We start from the raw sequence: 18,966 nt of genomic DNA, 5'->3' as shown, positions 1-18,966 counted from the left end.
CATTTAACCGGGTCGATGTAGACGTGGTACTGGGGCGAACAACTTATCGTAGCGCGCCCAGGCATCCAGCCAGGAAGTCGAACGCGTGTCGGATAAACAGGCCCTCCCCACCAAATGCCTGCCACCGTTTTGTGGTGGTTCATTATTTGGTTTTTATTTGGTTCAGCCAATATTTCGCTGAGGAGTTACTTACGGGGCGGTAATCAAGCGCGCCGTGCTGTTGCTAACAAAACTCGAAACTTTGGCTTGTGTCGTGAACGCGAACAAAGGGGCACTTCATTCGACTCTGTCTACCAAAGGAGCTGCTCAGCTCTTCTGCCGTGCTAATTGAGTGCGGTGAATTTAGGTTAACTGTTTAATCTCTGACAATTATAAAATAAATAAATTTTGTTAACATTTCCCTTACAAATCTGTGTCTACGCCATCGCTTTGGCTTCTTGCACAATGTAAGAAAAATGAAGATGCACCTGTTGTGTAAAAAATAACTTTTCAGACGAAACTTGGTTGTGTTGTATAACTTTTCAACGGCTGCATCTCCCCCGCCAAACCAGGTCCGTACCGGTGCTCCAGTACAGCGGTGTGCCAATGTGCTGTATGTGGCCGTCGGAGCCTTTGTTGGCGAAAGCACTTTCCAAAGGGGGGCAGTAGTTCTGCCGAGACCGCAAGTTACTGTTTCGTACATGTTTTTCCGCTCGCTGTGTAGAACTTGCGCTTGTTCGGAGTTTCTCTCAACCGTTGTCAGACGTAACCTAGATTGGGTTTTGTTGCAGCAGGCATACCAACTGTGTGTACGGATAAGTTATGAGGAAGCGTTTTTTTTATAAGTATCACAAATTGTTGCAATTTTTAAGTGCAATTTTCGTACCCGTGCAGTTTCAGCTGCCTTTGTTACGACAACCCTTGCGCCATAACACTTAGCAACCTAATTATGTACATACTGTAGAGCGTTGAACTTTTGGTAGATATGTTCTGAAATTGGAATGGGTTTAGATGTGTGTTAACTTTATTTGGTAGTTTGATTTCATGTTTGATAAAGTTTTGAATACCGCTAATTAGCCAAACAGCCAGTAGTAACTAATTTGAGCGTCTTCTTTTTTTTACAGGTACGTGAAGCCCCTTTTTGCGATGCTGTACTATTAAATCGAAATGTAAGCACTATTATTCAATCAAACATAAAAATCACTCTTCAAACCAACTTATAAGTGCCCGAGAATGGCAAAGAAACTTAATCGAAATGTGCACCGAAGTGTGTTGACGTATTAAAAATGATTCTTGCCGGCACGGAGCAATGCTACGTGGTTGATGAATGTTCATCTGTCTCGCTTTTCGGTCCGGTCGACACATGGCCACTTAACAAGCTACCGTGTGCCAAACACACATTTGTTAGGATTCGGCACAAAGAGCATTCGGTCGAAAGAAGCAACCCACCAGAGCTCGCTTCAGCTCGTTAGGATAGCAGCCATGGTGACATTGCACTATTTACCATCAGCGTCGTTCGTAGCGATTGCAGTGCACGGAGTGTGCGACAACGGGATTGGCAAGCGAATGATCTTGCACCGAAAGAGGGCCAATTTTGTAAAAAGGTTCGGGAAGCGCAAGAAACGAACATTCCTCGTCCGCACGCTCGCTCTCTTCTGCTTGCTTTCTGCACTCACGAGCAACCGTCTGGCACTGACGGTTATTGGAAAATACTCGTTTGAAAAATCGTCCACAGCTTAGTGATAAAGCATCCATCGTTAAGAAGCGCCCCGCGTAGGTGCGGCGCTGTGTAGCGTGCAGTAGTAACGCTCGGCCGGAAAGTGAGCCCAAAAACACGAGATGGCGTGAGATCGGCAACACTACTTAGAAGTAGTGCATGAGGGAAAAGCGATGGTTTGCGATTTGGATGGGCCAGCGGCAGCATAAACTATCCACTTCCTTCTGAGTAAAGTCGCACTTCCCCGCGCGTGCATTTCCAAGCATGCAACTCTATCGGATTGAAATCTCCTGGTAGAAAATTGGACCGAAACACTAACTGATGTCGCATGATAGTGCAATCTAGCTTTGGAGCTGTCATGTTCGATCCGTACGTAACGATCGCACTGAGCAGCCGATGGTAAGCGCACAATGCAGCAGCAGGCGCGCGTAGCGTGTGTTAAACTCCGCTTGTTAGGGCGTACAGATTGTGATTGAATAATGACCAGCCAGTTGAAGGACCGTTGAGTATTTTTTTGATAAAATGTTTTACACTTGTTTGTGTTACATGGGAAAAAGTTTTTGTTGTAAAAGCTGCATCGTACAACGTATGCTGTAAAAGCATGCCACACGCTACAGTTTTGCTTACAGTTTTGCTATATTTGCTTATTGTTTTGGTTTGATGATTTGATGATTGGATGGAAGTTTTGAGAAAAGCTACCAAATTTTACAATTCTCTTTTATTCGGCAGTAGAAGACAATTTAATTGTATAATACATTCGACATTATTTCTGTTTTTAATAGCATGCTTTCGTCTGAAACTAAATCTTAGTTTAGAGGACTCTTGTTACATTCTACCTATATTATACATTATGAATATAAATTATTTTTAAATAACAACATGTTAGTTACCGTCACAGCTTGCACAGCAACACATTTGTTTTCTTGTGTGCCATTGTGTTTTTGTTAATTTTCGACATATTTTTTTAAACTTTTGATAAACCCCTAGACAAACACATGTTTGTCTTCTATGCATTAGTTTGTCAATAAAAACATAAACAAAGAATCAAACCATAACGTGCCTTATCGCATTATTGTTCCCCGCACCAGTACCAGGCGAGTTTTTACCCATATAATATGAGGGGTTTTCTAAAAATAGTTGCAGTGACACTTTAGACTTTTATTCAACAGCATGGCACCTGTCAGATATCATTTCTTGCTGTGGCTATTAATTCTGATTGGCGTTAGTAGTCTAGTACCGCCTGGCGAGTGCTTGGACATATCTAAGGTTACGCTGGATGCCGCATTCTATCCCCTGTTTGGTTGTGCTCGCGATTTGGTTGTCCCCGAGGATTTAATCGAGCTGTACAAGAAACGCATCTTTCCCGACGATCAGTTAACATGCTGCGTGTTCCGATGTTTAGGAATGCGGCTTGGTATCTACGATGACGTCAAAGGATTTGACGTGGATAAGCAGTACGAACGAGTGAAAGACCGGCTGTCGGTTGACGAGGACACATACAAGCGTGGCGTTAAGAACTGCATCAGGAATGTACTGCGAGGCCGTACGCTGAACAACTGCGAAAAAGCTTACCTAATCTTAAATCAGTGTCAGGGTAACACCATTACCAATAGCCTTAATCAGCAACTTAACGAAATACGCTGTAATTAAATATGTTTTGAATTGTTTCTCTCTTGAAGCAAATGGTTTCTGTTGTGTGTGGTGGTTGGTTGTTTCTTTTGTTAGAAATTGGATCTTTGTTTTTGTTTTCACTATTGTATCACAACACTAGTAAGACAAAAGGTTTCAGCAGTTCGTTTGTTAAACAAGTTAATCAAGTTAAACAAGTTTACTGTAGGCACTGTGTTTTGCGTATGAGGGTCCATCGTTTCGTCGTTATTATGAATGATCTAAGTAATGTAATTGGCGTACAATTTGCAATACTCTTATGTTTGAAAGTGTAGGTAAACGAAAAACACTAAAGTTTATTCAAATGTGCCTCTTATGTTTCAAAGCTATTACCGAAAACCCCTTTACTTCTATGAAATATCTGTTTCTTGTTTGGCTAATATTGCATTCAAATTGTGAGAGCAGCCTGTAATGCTAATGTGCATGAGTTTATCTTAAACGCCTGAAGATATGCAATGTGTGCATTGTAATTGTGACTGTACGCGTTAGCCATTCATTGGCACGAAATACTGACGAAGCTGGCTAAAAATTGGGCGAACCAAATGTTGTTTTGCTAAATTTGCTTACTTTTTATATCACATTGCATTCAAGTTACCTGATTCAAAAGCATATTTTTTATTTTCTCTTTTGAAAAAATAAATAAAAAAGTCTACTAGAAATCCTGACAATCGGGAATTACCCCACAGTGGAGAGGATAAACTTTAAAAGACCCATTGAAAATAAAACAAATTTACCATAGCTAGCACGTACCACAGACTAAAGAATTGTTGATTAGGTAGGTGGTCGTCCTTGCCTCGGAATCATTCCACAGAATTCGGGATGTGTTTCGTCTCGAGGCTATTTGCTACTGCAGTCGGCATAATCTTTTTCAAAAATTTGAATTCATCATTTCTTTTCACCTCCCCTTTCGAGGGTTGGCTCTTAAGGTTCACCATTTCGCTAGCAGATGCCGGTGAACTGAAATAGCAACAGCAGTAAAATCCGTTCGCTGGAAGAATCGCAAATCGCACTTTTTGACTTCTTTTCGAGCCATTCCGAACCGAAACTGCCTAGACAGGTCGTGCTGCTGCTAGCCCGTGAACTTTCACGAGCAGTCGTAAAGTTATTCCATTTCCCACCTCCGACGCGCGTTGGTGTGAAATCTTGGGTCTGCGAATGCGAACCTCGAACGGCACACATTAAAGTAGGCCACTTATAAAGGACCATCATGGGCGACGAAAGCATTTTCTTACGATCGCTGCTGGAAGTAAAATAGCTTTTTGGCGATACGTATTCGTCGTTCGCCTGAACGCGGTAGCGCGGCCGCAATGTAAAGTGAAAGTTTCGATTCTCCTTTTTCAATTCTGTTTTATCGTGTTTTATCTGCTGCTGGGAAGCGTTGAACTTGATGACTTTTGAAAGCGATGAATATTTTCATTGAGAGCCATTCCTCTATAACTGCAATCTGAAAGGATTGAAGTGATGGAATTATTGTTTATGTTTTTATGACATTTATAATACTACAGCAGGACGACTTGAACGTTTACTAACTGGATTATCAACTTGAGCCTATAACTTTAGTAATTATTTCAATGCTTCATGCGATGAAAAGTTCGACTTGTTATACTCCATTTACTTTACATTTGGGTGTAACAAGACGATGATAAAGATAAATCCGTTCATTATATCATCTTTGGAGACGCTTACTCAAATAATGAACAATAACGTAGCGTTTCTCATGTCTTCTTTGATAGGTTAACACTTACTTTATTCTTCAATCGAGTGAGTGGACGATTTTGTTTTTTTTTTATTCCTGAACGATACGTGCAAGAATTTTTCACTTCTGTATTAAAAAAAAATGTTATAGCTGTCGTCTCGGACGATGTCTTTGTCGCTGTACTGCTTTGCAGTTAGCAAAAACGCCGCGCTGAAACGTTCGGTTCGCATATGCAGATGTGTGCCATCCTTCTTGGCAGCGGAGGAAATCGATTTGCGGCGAGCTAAACGACGGGAGGAAAACATGAAATGGCACACCCGAAACCATGAAGCATCTCAAGCGCTTCGACTTTTCTTTCCGCACAGTTCGATTTCCATGCGAGTGAAAACTGTTTAGCGTGCTCGTACGTTGAAACGAGCTCGGCAACCGGGCGGGAAGAGGCGAAATCGAATCGAACATCATTAAAATTCATTTGCGTTTAACCATGCTCCTTCTGCATCCGTTTTACCGTGAAGGTTGGTGGGAGCGTAGGGGGGGGGGGGGGGGTGTTAGCATATATGTAGCATGTGTGGGTAGTGGGCGCCGTGCTTCCTCGAGAATCAGTTGCCAGTGTGATAGGCTTCGGGTTTATGGTGGAAAACAGTGGAACGGCAGCGGTCCCTATCAGGTATAGAATTTTTGGAGCAAAACCTTCCTGAGAATGTATGTGTGTATGTATTTATATGTGCGTGTTGTGTGTTAAGGAAGCAACTTGTGCGATGAAAAGGAAAATGGAGTTTCTTTTATTCAAATGTGTGGCCATTTGATTCGAACGATTCAAAGCGACCCTACACACACACACACACACACACACACGGAAAGCGAACTGTGATGTATTCTTTGTGGAGTGTTCGCTTTCTTTAGAGTTCGCGCCTCTCGCGGTTCACCTCAAAGAGCCGGAAGCTTAAAAGCGAGTCATAGATAAGGCACAAACGATCGCGTCGACATTAGTAGGTTTGAATTTTGCTTGATGCTTTGTGACACGTGTATCTGTGCTCGCTGGCGAACTGCTTTGTTGATGATGTATGGTGTTTGACATAAGATCTAATGAAAAATAAATACACTTTTTATACAGCGCAAAACATACCCATGAACTGTTCGCGTTGTGTGAATCCGTACAAGATTTGGAGCTCTTACTGTGTACTCAAACAATGCAATTGATTTCAGCGTGTATAAATAAATCGATAGATGAGTTGCAATGCAGGTGAAACACTCTTGTGGAACAGGTATTTTGACTTTTTCAAAATATCTCTCACTGCAAAAGTTTTCCAAAATGCTTAACAAATAATGGTATTCTGTTCTCGTGACATTATAAATTTGCGTTACAGAGAACTCCACGCTGATCTCCATGCTGCTCCAGGCTGTGCGTTGTGATGACATACTCATTTCTGGTTCTGGTTCTGGTTCCTGTTGATTGAAATGTTCTTCGAACTTCTTCTGAATAATAATAACAAATCAACAAGCAAAATATGATCGTTTGCTTATCGTTGCTCATAGTTCAGCTGATGAGCGACTAGCTCTGCAGCGTTTGCAGTTTGAGTGCCGACGCCTGTAAACCTGCCCAGTCCAGTCCACTGCTTAGGCTAATCACTTATCAGCAGCAGCAGTAGCAGCAGCAACAGTCATCTCAAGCCCGCAATCGCAAGCTGGCGAGCGAAACGGGCGCACTGTACGCGCCAACTGCTGTGCTGACAGTCTTCTGTGAGCTGCTTCTTTTCTAACCAGTCCCGCAATCAATCTCTAACGTCTAGCGTCGTCAGGCAGGCGCGGCACACTCCAGTTAACTTCCGCGTATTTTGGACCACGGCTACTCCGGCCGAGCTGTTGCGCAATTCAGCGATCCCGCTCGCCCTTTCCGACGGGCGCAGAAAGTGCGCAGATTGCAACTACTGGTGTGTTATCTTTGTAGGTTAGTAGGGGAAAGGGCAGCGGCAAATCGCAATGAAATTTCCGGTGGGCAAGCGAACCTTTCACGTCAGCAGCACGCGCCGATGGCGACGCTCAAGACGACCGATCGGTGCATCGTGTGTGCATTGTTTCATTACGGTTGCTGTAGCTGTAGCGAAGGGCGAAACGAGCCACGGGCTCGTAATGTGGGTCAATTTCTAGTGAGCGAGGCGAGGGCAGCACAGCCCTCGGTGCACAGTTCGATCACGTCCGCCGCTCCCAGTTCCGTAAGCATCATATTTGGGTTTGAAATAATTATGATCTGCAGCGATCGGCGCGTATGTGTGTGTGTGGTTTTCCGGTGTGCGGTAGTACGTGAGTAAGACGTGCAAATTAATTAGCAGCACTCGTTGTCGCTTTTAGCACTGCTTCTGGGCCTGCCTTTGGCAGAAACGCTGAAACTGAGCCTCATTCGGAAAGGGAGCTGTGCTTGTGAATAGGCCGTTATGATGCGACTTCCAACGAAACGGGTGACAAACCACCGAGAACGCGGGGGCAAATCAGCCTCGCCACCGATATGCGATTAGTTTCATGCACTGCGTCGGTAGGTATGAGATGATGTTTTATGCAAACGCTGCGGCACCGTGTGTCACATGTCGTCGGCTAATTGGAATTAGCCTCGACTGGAACAACATATTCTGACGGTGTATGTGTGTATATGCTTCTACCATCCGTCAATTCAATCCTTTCTCTATCTAAATTTCTAATGACTCATCAACAGACGCAGTAGCGTCCTAAAATAGCATACCAACCAGGCGAGAGGAATGCACTGTCCACATCAGCCCCGGGACCCAAGTCGGTATATGTCGTCGGTCAACATCCGTGAGCTCTGTAACCGGACTAGCGAGGGCGTAAGATGCTGGTCTCGCACGGTACACGGCCGACTTATGCCTGTCTAGTCCGGTGGCATGGTTCGGTGTGTATAGATAATGTATGGAAAGCAGCAAACTAAACGTCGCGAAGGAGGAGCACTGTTGCTCGGGTCGGTACTTTTGTGTCCTTCCGTGTTGGGGACAGTAGCATCTCACTGCTGGCAGAAGAGCCATCATTGGCACTACCATAGCTATGGGGCATTCCCGAACCAATTTGGCCCGGGGATCGGCAGCATTGGTCGCCGGCATGGACGATGTCTGCGTTGATGAAATGAAAATGGTCCACCGGGGCTCCGCTTCGAAGCCACACAGGCGCGTGGTTCCCGTGGGAGAACTACGGGCCCGTCCCACCCACCCTGGACTGCAGGCCTAATAATTACGTGTCATAATAGGAAACCGACTATTTCGGAGCGGGAGACGGTGTTTGGTGGTTTGGGCTTTCAAAATGGGCTTCACAATTAAGCTATCCAAGGAACGAGGGACGTCGATGACAACAAAGATGAGACAGGTCATGATGATGGTAGTTTAGTTGATGGATTGGCCTGTTGAAAGCGTGAAAGGTAAACATTCCCTCCGAAGCACTGTGTCTGCGATAGGAAGCTTTTACCAGCAATTTAGTGTGCACTGCGTGAGGACAGAGCTCTCAGCACAGCAGTATAGTGCGTTGAAAATGGAATGCTCTGCACTGTTGAAGCAGTTGATGGGTTTGAGGAATATTTGAAATTAGCGAAGCTACAGTGTCAAGCGAGTGCCTTTGAGAGAATAAATTATACTACGGGATGTAAACATCATCTCTGCTAGTTTAAAATAATTCGGTTTTCGTAAAGGTTTCCACGTAATGCTACGCTTGTAAAACTTGAGCAATGATGTATGGAATTTTATACGTAGTTTGTATTGGATTACTATATAATAATGTTTCGTTATCCCGAAAGTCGTTGCTTTACCTGATACGAATAAAAGTGAAGGAGAAATACAGCCAAGGATGAAACAAAAAGTATCGTCCTATCATGTGTTGATGTAAGGGGTACCAATGGATAATTTTGTTTCCTGGAATATGGTGCCAACACATAACTCGCCATTTGAGGTTACTTTTGATGATTGCCTGCTATGCCACAATCACCATAAAACGCCATATTATAGTCCCACATTCTTATCATCATAATTTTGATAAGATTTGACGAGAAATTATACCAGACATTGGGGCGTTAAGGAATTATAATCATGACCCCACCCGGCCTCGTACCAATTCTCGGGATAGCCTTGGTGAATTGCTTTGGCTTTTAAAACCACACGACATTCTGCACGACGTCCCGTTGACCGTCCGCGCTCCTTTCCACGCAAGCCGCGCTGTGAAGCTTCATCAATTCAAATTCCCTAAATGACGCTTTCGCGAAATCATCAAACGCCCGCTCATGCCACTCCCGCACCGCCAATTTTACCACTCGAATGTTCAGTTTTAGCCATCGGTGGTTTCCCGCAAGGATCGACGACAACCGCCACAGTGGGCGAGATGGCAGCAGGCACGGGACAAACTTTTACCCTGTGCTCGCTTGCTGTGCCGCCACCACCGGCATACGGTGGTGCTGTGTGGGGCGAGCCAAGGCCTGGTATGCCACAAAAAGTACCCCCCCGGCAAATGGTTGCGTGTTGCGGTCGGTGGCGGCAAAAGGCACACAGTCTTGACTGTGGTGCGGTCGGTGCGTAATTGATATTGAGTTTCGCGAAAAGTTTCATCCTGCGAGCGTGCACCATGGTAGGGATGGCCGCAAGCACCCGGTGGCGGATCAGCTGGTGGAGGTCCTGGCCAGCTGCGATACTTGCCACCGGGCTAAACACGGGATGTGTCGGCTTGCAGAATCGCGGCACTATCTTCAAACGCGATTTTAATGAAGCGCGTCTCGTGGCCAATTACAATATACGCTGGAATGCGTGAAACTTCAGATGCTGTTAGTTGCCGTTAGAGGCATGCAATAGCAAAATAAACAAAAAAAAAACTGTACTATCTATGCGAACGAGCACTCTGGCTTGAAATTGAGAGCATGGTATTAGTCATCAGATGGATTTTTTCTCCTCCCTGCAATGTACTTTTATTTTCAAAATAAAAAAAAGATCCTATTCATCCTGCTTAGAATTGACCAACGGGACGTGTGAAATTGATGTTTACAAACATCTAGGCAAACGATAGGTTTGTTTGCTGACCCAACAAAGATAATCAGAACATTTTTCACCGTAGATCAGACGTAGAACAACATCAGACGTAGATGGAATATTTTTTTTTACAATCAACATCGCCACATCAAACTAATGCGCTAAACAACAAGCAACGCTTAGTGTGCAAAACAATTATTACTTGCGGCTAATCACTCAGTCCTAACCCTCAATCAGAGGCGGTGATTTCTACGAGGAACGTTGTTTTCGTTTCACAAGTGTGTGTAATTTGATGAATCCGCCTGATCAGGGTTAAAGTTGTACTACTTGTTGGCTGGATTAGCGTCCTGTCTATCTCACATACTGAAACGCAATATATATGGGTCGCGCATGATTGTATAGCCATCAAGCAAAGATGTGACCTGTTCCGTAGATCAGACAACCAACTGAGCTTCTTAGGAAATTTAGAAGAAAAATTATAGTTTGATAATGTTATGTGAAGATAGTTACGTGGAAGAAGTGATCGATATGTTTACATCTACATTTTACTACGTTACTAACAGAGTCTAAACCTACTCACTTATCTTCTGATGTCTTTGAAGTATAAGCTTCTGTAATTTTGTGTTTAATCAGAACCTTTGTTGAACAAACTAATACAAAATCATGTGCTCTAGTAGCATCCTATAATACAACTAGATCATCCATCCCATCACAACACAACCTTCCATTTAGGCATTCCAATCAATCGTGTGTGTTGCTGCTGACGATGCGTGTTGAATTCATGTGAAGAAAGAATTGACATTCAAGTAGCATCGACGCTTACACAAAGACGTGTTGTAAGGCATTTGAAAATTCTAATCGTACACCCCCGCGAGCAAAAACGAAACTCTAGTCAGCAGCGCCCTCTGCGGGAAAGCTTTTCCACCAGGCGCACTATTGAAATGTCAAATTTGGAGACTTACTGGTTATCAGATTTTATCATGCGAATGAAAAGAGAATCTCGTGGGTTTCGTTTGCGTCTAACCACAGGCTCGTACCGATTCAATACATATCATCGTTTTATCGATGAAAGGTATGTATGGTTTAAAGATTTAGTACGATTATCGTAAAATCCTTACCGTGTACAGTATTGTCCTGAATGTGACAAGAATTAGAGCTTATGAATTTATAAGGAAAACTCATTGGATTTTACTTATTCGCTCAGCAAAAGAACAACCCTCTCGTGCATTTGATCATGTCGCCAAAATATTTTTTTTAGACACATAGAAAGCCTTTCTATAGCCTTACCCTTTCGTGGTAATAGAGACGTTTCACCTGATGCTGGACATATTCCACATCCAAAAAGCGTCGACATAGAACTCGCGTGGCAAAAATTCGAAAAGAATGTCTTCAATCTCCCTTCGTGAAACATGAGCGCGTCGTTTGCATGATTTCTTCCCTCCCATGCCGTCGGCAAGAGTTTAAGAAATGAGCGTTCTTTTCCCCCAAGACGCCTATACGCCTCACAGAAGCTGACAGTTTCAACAAAACACTTTTGTTGGGATGAGTTTTTTTGTTGTTGCTTATTTTCTTCCCCTTCCTTGGGAGTTCGTTTGGGAGATCCATTTCCTGCGACTATGATTAGCATATGTTGGAATAAATTACCAGTGTATAGGAAATTTAATAAGCAACAAGCTGCGAGAGCTAAAACGAGCACTCAGTGGTATGCGATAAAGCAACAACAAAAAAACGCAAACAAAAAGATAAAGCTGACACCCTCACGAGAGAATCTAAGTGTGTGACATTGGTGGTGAAATTTTCCTTTTTTTTTCCTCGCTACAGCTCACAGGTGACACCTATGCCGACTGATGGATTCAGGCGCTAGTAAAAAAAAGGAATGGAAAAAGATACGACCGGTGGTTCATGCCATCCCCCAATCGCCCCGGTGGGCATGGTTCGTTGGACATAAGCTCGTGCCGATTTTTAAAGACATGAAATCAAGCGGATGTGCCGTCATGTTGTGAATATTTTATGCTTTATCACTATTACCGGGGGAGGGTTTTTCATAACGATCCGGGGGCTGATATTTTTGAGGATTGTTTTGTCTCTTTCCTTACGGTGTAAGTTCCTAAAGAATGTTTTATGTATAGGCGGCACTAGGGTAAAATTTAAGGCGTTGGTATAATTTTTAATTTGTAGCCTTGGTGTATGACCATGTGTTGCGATAAGGAAAGAAATGTTGTAGTCTGAAAGCTCATACCGGTATTTTGAAATTTAATACATTAGCGATCCTTGGCATTTGTTGAGCCTTACCTTCAATTTTATTTGTAATATTCACAAAATGCTCTATCAATGCACCTATTAGCCCATCTCACGCGTGCTATAATTAAAATTACAAACACATAATTCTAATTCACATTCGCTGTCACCCAGCATTATCAGCCCATGTTCGACCTAGGTGCCAAATGTATCTTCAATACTTATATTTGCCCTGTACATTATCATCACCGTTCTTCGCAGTGCTTCCATTTTGTTTCTCTTGCACCAGGGAACACACAGGTGGCTGATGATATTTGACATTTGAAGCACGTGGAAAAGAGCAAAAAAAAAAAAAAAACCTACGAGCTTAACAACACCGGCTGAGGACCGTGCTCAAGCACATGTAAGGTGTGGTTAAGTTCATTCTGGGTTGACTTCTTCAACCTATCCCATACACACAACGGCAGCAGCAGGCTGAAGTGTTAAGGTATAGAATATCCTGAAGATGGCAAAAAAGACAACCTCACCGAGTTGTCTCGATACGTACGCAAGGCACACCAAAGAGCGTCACGGTGGCAGGCAGCGCCACCGAGCACGTTGTGGAAGCGTCGTTGACATTGATTGAATTTCTTGTTCCGTAAAAGATAATCCTCCCAGCCAGCCCCCCCCCCCCCCCCCCCCGTGTGCACCCGCGTAAAAACTTTCGGGCCGAAGCTCGAATTTTTATCCTTGGTCGATGTCGCTGTAGCAGTGGAGTTGCGGGTTGGACCGAAGAACGAATTCGTACGTTTGGCTGCCACTTCAGCACGTGCGTACCGTGGGACGAAGAAGTGCGAGGGTAACATATTTGTGCCTATCGCCGGGAAACATATTCGGTGCTGAAGAGAAGAAACTGTCCTCGTCCGCGTTGAGGTGATTTCAGTTCCAATGGGCGTTATTTGAAGGGTGAGAAGGGGTGTTGGGGAAGAAAAAGGGAGAAAAGTCCGAAGTTGTTTTACGGTTTTATTAGCAAAAGCGAAAAGCGAAAGGCCACAAAAAAGGCACACTGTACACACGCACTCGTTAGGCGCACGCGAGTGTGCACATCATCTGTCTTGTTCGACGGCGAACAAAAGCATTCAGCGCGGGATCCAAAGTTTTCCCACTAATGATGCCTTAACATGTCCGCGTATTTCAAGGACCTGATCCGATTTCCTTCACCGGTGTTTGTTGTTCTTTGCCGGCTGCTATTGTTCCTTGCTTTTCGCACGGAACTTTTTGCAGATTAAAGTTTTGCTGGTGCTATGTTTATCTTGGTACCGACTGTACAAACCGATCTGAAGACAGATTGGTGATGGGTGCTTCAAAAATGCGTCATTACCTTTTTCACACGCAATGGAAATTCGATAAGTGCCGACGGTCACCGACGACCGTACCATCATTTGCCATTTGTAAAACATTTGCTCTCAGCTTGAAGTAGAACTTGATTCTTAACAAACAGCCAGTAGTGGAATTATAGCCGTGTAGTTTACTTTTTGGTAATATTGTGTGCACTTTAAAGATCACAGTTTGCGCAATAGGCAATCAATTCATCCATTTGCTTTTCTAAACGGAAAAGGGAGTACAATTACGGAGCATCTAGCCAGCCTCGAAACCCCTTAAAAGTACGTATATAAAGTAAGACGCTAGTAGGTTTGAAACATGCCAATTTGAAGAATTTTTAACAATAAAAAATCATACAACTTAATTACCTAAACATATTACACTAGCTACAAGAGAGCATACTTCAGCAATCTTAAAAGCGAGCAACATGTCGAAACTCTGACAAAATGTGACAATTTAACCAAATTCAAGGGTCATAAACTGGGAAGTGTTCTTGCACTACCGACTGATAGAGAGAGAGAGCAAAAGTGAGAGCGAAAGAGATGGAGGGTGAGAGCGCGCAACGGACATGGGCACTATGGAAAATATAATACCATGCCGGGTCGAAATGCGCAGGGGAATCGTTTAGTCGAATACTAGGATGCTCTAAAAAAAGCTTTCACGGCCTCTCGCAACTTTATCCCAGTTGACACGAACGTTACAAAATATCTTAAACATTCGGGGTAGCAGGTCCTTCTCCACCCTCTCTTCTCGCTCAAACGAATCTCTGGAGAGGATACTATTATTTTCATTCTTTATCGTAAGGTTGCTATCGCAACGGGAGCAACGTGAGCCTTTATTGTACAGCATCTCCGCTTATGGCACTCGTTTCATTCGCATACATGGATAAACTCTCACAAAAAGGCTATCTAAAGGCACCACCGCTCACTGGAAACTGAGTTGCCTGAAGCCAATGCATTCACCAGGGGAAATTGTGGAACAACTATCGCGCTCAGCACCTGTACCGCCATCATTCACCAGCACGTTTCGTCTGGGTGTATTTACCTTCACGTGTGGAAAGCGTGCGGACTGTGAAAAATGTCCATTACCTGATTGCTTCAATGCACGGCCCCGACTTGGTTTACACTTTTCTTGTTGTTCTGTTTTGCAATGGGAGAATAAAAAAGCATCCATGAACACATGGCAGAGATGACGCTTGGGAAAACCTGGTTGACAAGCTTCCAATTCGGGCTGCAGGGAACTCGTTTTGATTGGCTGCTGTCTATAGTGAAAAGCCGTGCAGTGAAGCAGTTGTAGCTGATGGCGTGGTGCTGGGCGGTATTTATCGGGCCGAACGTGATATGGGTGGCTGGCGTTTGTACGTTCATGAATAAATAATTAGATTCAACAGCTTGTTAGCTCTGAGTTTCGTTGGTTGTCTTTGTAAGTGCGATAAAACTTTCTATTTCATTATGATTTTCTTGATGTAAGAAAAAGCCGATCTTGTGACGAGCTCCGTTAAATATATTTGTTGGCATATAATGATCGTTGCGTATGGCATATTAGTAGCACTTACAGATATTAAACACTTCAAAAGCTCATAATTAAAATATTTCCTAATCAGTAAACCTACCTCAACACACTTTACCGTAAAGTTTGCAGTTATGTTTCGTTGTGCTCCGCAAAGGACGTATGGTTCTTCCGGTGTTCATATCGTGTAACCTTTCTTAACTGATAGCCCGTAACCCTCTGTCCTTAAGCTCAATAATAGATGCCGACGGCAAAGGGCTCCCGCGCCACGAATAGGTCTCATAGAAAGTATGAGTGAGAATAAGCTTACCACTCATTTCGACGCTTCCACTGGGGCATTTCTTATCAAGTCGAGTCACTCGATTATATTAGCTGAAGAGACCTGCCGCGAGCCACAGGCATCTCCAGCGCGTTGAGTGGTGGCTAACCAATCTGACATTGGAAGCGACACGGTACCCAGTCGCTCAATTCCTGCAGTGATAACACGAAATTCCCTAGTAATATGAATTGCAACAAGGTCCAAGGCGCCCACCGATAAGCATGGAGGATAGAAGGCCTTCCCACATTCTGAACCCCGAGAGCACAAGAGAAAGAGAGACGAGACCAGGCACAGCATCCAACGCCGTGCGAGATCAAAACCGCGAGAGCTATCGCTGAGCGCCCGAATCGGAATGAGATGCTGGGGAAAAATCGATGATAATCGTCGTCCCTGAAAGAGTGCTAGCCCTTCGGACCTGGGTATCTCCCGCTGCAGAGCAGAGAGCAGAAGTTTGCAACGAAAGGACCGATTCAGTATGTTAGTGCATCTCGTGGCGTAATGACTGCGAGTCTGAACGGTCGCTTCATACTGCGAGGTCCTTAGTCGTGTGCTGACTCCGTCGTTGCAATTTCAACAGAAGAAAATAAAACTAGCTGCACGGTAGGACTGTAAAACTGTGAGTGTAGTGTTTTGATGGTGAGAAGTGGGTACGTTTGGGAGAGATTTGCTACGAACGTTGGCAAACGCAATTCAACAACACTAGTACAAGTGTTTATCTGTGTGTTGTAATACTATAACTGCATGTAAAACTATTTTAAGTGGCTTTTCATGCAGCCCTTCCAGCAGCATCTCCGCTTCTCACAGCGAGAATCTGTTACTGCAAACTGAAAAGACGATAGAAGATATTTAGCGTTGAGTTGTCCTGTGTTGTTTAATCTGTTTTATCTTCCTGGTGCGAGCAGTTTGTTGCATCATACAGTAGACGCCGTGTCATTGCAAAGAAAGATTGATTAATTATGTGAAAGTTGTCAGCCCGTAGCAACGTGACATTCGCGCCAACGTTCCAATCCAGTCTGACGATCTCCGACCTCGTCTTCCGTTGCAATTCAACTGATAGGTTGCAGTGGCTCAGTTGCATCATATGATAAGTTGCTGTTTGAACGTGTTGTGGTGATTGAAGTGTATCTGAGCGCTTGGGTGAGCGTGTGTGCTATCAATAAAAAGAGAGAGAGATAGATAGAGGGAGAGAGAGAGAGAGAGAGAGAGAGAGAGAGAGAGCGAGAGAGAGAAGAGAAAGAGAGTGAATTTATGCGGCGGCACTTTGACCATAAGACGGAAAGGTGCTAAAAGTATAAATGATTTTATAGTATTTTCTTCACATCATCCTAGCATCGTAGCGTTCTGGCAAGATTACAGCAGAGTGTAAGAATTGATTAGCCCACACGAAACATTTCGACATCCCGTGCCGTGGCAAGTGATTGTTGCATGAGTGCATATGTGTTGTGGTACTGACCGAGCCGTAAGCAAAATATAGCAGAGGGGTCGCTAAGGTGATCCTCGATTTGGGCCGATAAGTTGGGCTGTTTGAAAAGTGTACCGGCACCAGCCCACCAATAGAGGTGTTTGCGAACCGTCCTGCAGTACACTCCGGGTCCCTGTTACCGGAGGGGGACAGTCTTGGCAGTGTGAAAGATTAATCGAAACCGGCCAGCACGATGAAGCTCCGTGTGGCAGTCACGTTCGGGCTGATCAGTGCCATCCTGGTGAACTACGTCCAATCGGCCATCCCCGTGCAACCGACGACGACGACGACGACAACCACTGCGAAGAGCGTACTGGCGACTACGTCCGCGGTACCATCGCTTAGGGTTTTTGGCAAACCATCGTCATCGAGTGAAGGTAATCCACATCAAGCAGTTGTGAATATTCCCATCAGCAGGAAGCTTTTACCCCTTAACGCTCTTCGAGTGGCAAAAGATATAAAGTGAGCATTGCAAGGGCAAACTCTGCTCGAAGTGATCAAGCAAAATCGTACGATATTTCCAAGCTACCCAAGCGCAAGCCCGATGGTGATTCTTTCCTTTTAAACAAGTTTCGAGCTTGTTAGAAACTGAGCAGCAGCCTAGTAAAAGTATTGCAAAATCGGACCTAGTCGGGGGAAGAAGCGGTTTGGCTAGCTAAGTTAAGTTTCTTATCTTGGTCTGTCCACCACGCTTGCCGCGTCCACCAACCCGGATCAGAAAACAAAACGGCTACGAATTAATACCGAAGGCGGCAAACAAACAAACATGGCAAGCAAAAAGCAAAACTTTGCGCCCGCCTGGCTTAGGGGGTTTCTCCTACCATGTTTTCCCTCCCGAAACGTCTCGAGTCCGGGCAGCAAATCCGCACCAGAGAGTTGGTGGTTTGTTTTTGGGGGAGAAATTTCGGTGCGGCCCCCGGAAGGACGATGTTGTTGTTTTATGCTGTTCTCCGTCTGCCCTGTTTCCTTTCCCGGCACACCACAGCAGCAGCAGCCAAACGGGATGGCTGCAATGGCTGAGCAGATACGGAGAGCTGGAAATAAATGCGCTGGTTGGAGTCACTATCCCAACAGCTGCAAAGGGAGAAAAAACGCTGAACGCCACCAAAACTAAGCCAACCATTTCCCGCTTGGTTCGGTATTTGTGTAAATGCTTCTCCGTTTTTATCCTCGTATTTTTTTCTACACGTATGTTTATTCTTCTCCGTCTGGTCTGATGCATGGCAGTGAAGAGTTCTTCCTTGTGTAGTTCGCTGTCGTTGTTCGATAGTCCGTCTCGCGCTCTCCCTCGCATCGTTACATCGGCACAACACACCCGCATATAGAGCCAGGGAAAAACGGACAGGCGTAAGCTACCCTCCCTCTAGCACGTCTAGCCACCATCGCATTGCCCTTTTGCACTGGTTCGGCCGTCAAACTTCAGCAATGAATTAATTCGTCAAAATCGAAAAACTTTTTTATTAAAACAAACACACCATGCCGCCCCGTCGTCGCCCGGGCAATGTCGGACAACTTTTTTTTTTTTTTTGTTGCTGTCGATCTTTCCTTTCCCCCGTCCGAGCCGCCAACAAACCCCGAAAGCGGACGGATGGAATGCGAAAGCTCTCCCGGGTACGGAAAAGGGTCGCGGCGTGTGTGTGTGTTGCTGCAGGTCGGATCTGGATCAGGCGGCCTATTGAGAGGTGCGGCGGCACGAGTGGTTGATTTGTTGGCCAAGAAGTTTTGCGGCTCGACTGGGCTGTGATCAATCTTCCATCCGGTCCGGTTGACCCAGTGTGCCAGGTTGGAGGGTGATTGAAAAGTTTGCGGCAAGAACCATATCCTTCCCCGAGGGCCGCCCGGGGCATGTGTGCGGCGCTGGTTGACTAGCGCTGCCGTTGCTGCTTCTCGAACTTTTCTCGATGACATTTGCCAACAAATCACTTCATCAAAAGTGATTAGTCATCGTTACAGTGTCACGCTCGGGACTCTTGTGGGAGCTTTGCCGTGCCGTGGTGATCATGAAACTCG

General features: G+C 44.7%; 1 protein-coding gene and 1 long non-coding RNA gene across 48 annotated transcripts in view; both read left to right on the top strand.

Moving 5' to 3' along the window:
- LOC1269366 (low-density lipoprotein receptor) overlaps positions 1 to 18,966 on the top strand; it is a 155,188-nt gene that overhangs the window by 49,683 nt on the left and 86,539 nt on the right. For 5 of the 47 annotated variants that reach the window (XM_061644710.1, XM_061644685.1, XM_061644728.1 and 2 more), the window contains exon 1: positions 13,352 to 17,333. The exons of 9 other annotated variants lie outside the window; for them this stretch is intronic. In XM_061644710.1, coding sequence (XP_061500694.1) covers positions 17,150 to 17,333 — 184 coding nt within the window. In that variant the 5' untranslated portion in view covers positions 13,352 to 17,149. Of the gene's footprint in view, positions 1 to 13,351; positions 17,334 to 18,966 lie in introns of those variants that run through there. 33 more of the 47 variants (XM_061644714.1, XM_061644691.1, XM_061644698.1 and 30 more) reach the window with 25 other exon arrangements.
- LOC133391322 (uncharacterized) lies at positions 3,763 to 16,691 on the top strand. The gene is made up of 2 exons (XR_009764826.1): positions 3,763 to 7,008; positions 11,888 to 16,691. It is a non-coding gene; the product is annotated as an uncharacterized LOC133391322 (long non-coding RNA).

The sequence above is a fragment of the Anopheles gambiae genome, chromosome 2 (genome assembly GCF_943734735.2).
Source record: "Anopheles gambiae chromosome 2, idAnoGambNW_F1_1, whole genome shotgun sequence".
In the NCBI taxonomy this organism is placed as follows: Eukaryota; Metazoa; Arthropoda; class Insecta; order Diptera; family Culicidae; genus Anopheles; species Anopheles gambiae.
The sequence above is the reverse complement of the archived record's forward strand: the minus strand, read 5'-3'. Positions and strand labels throughout refer to the sequence as shown.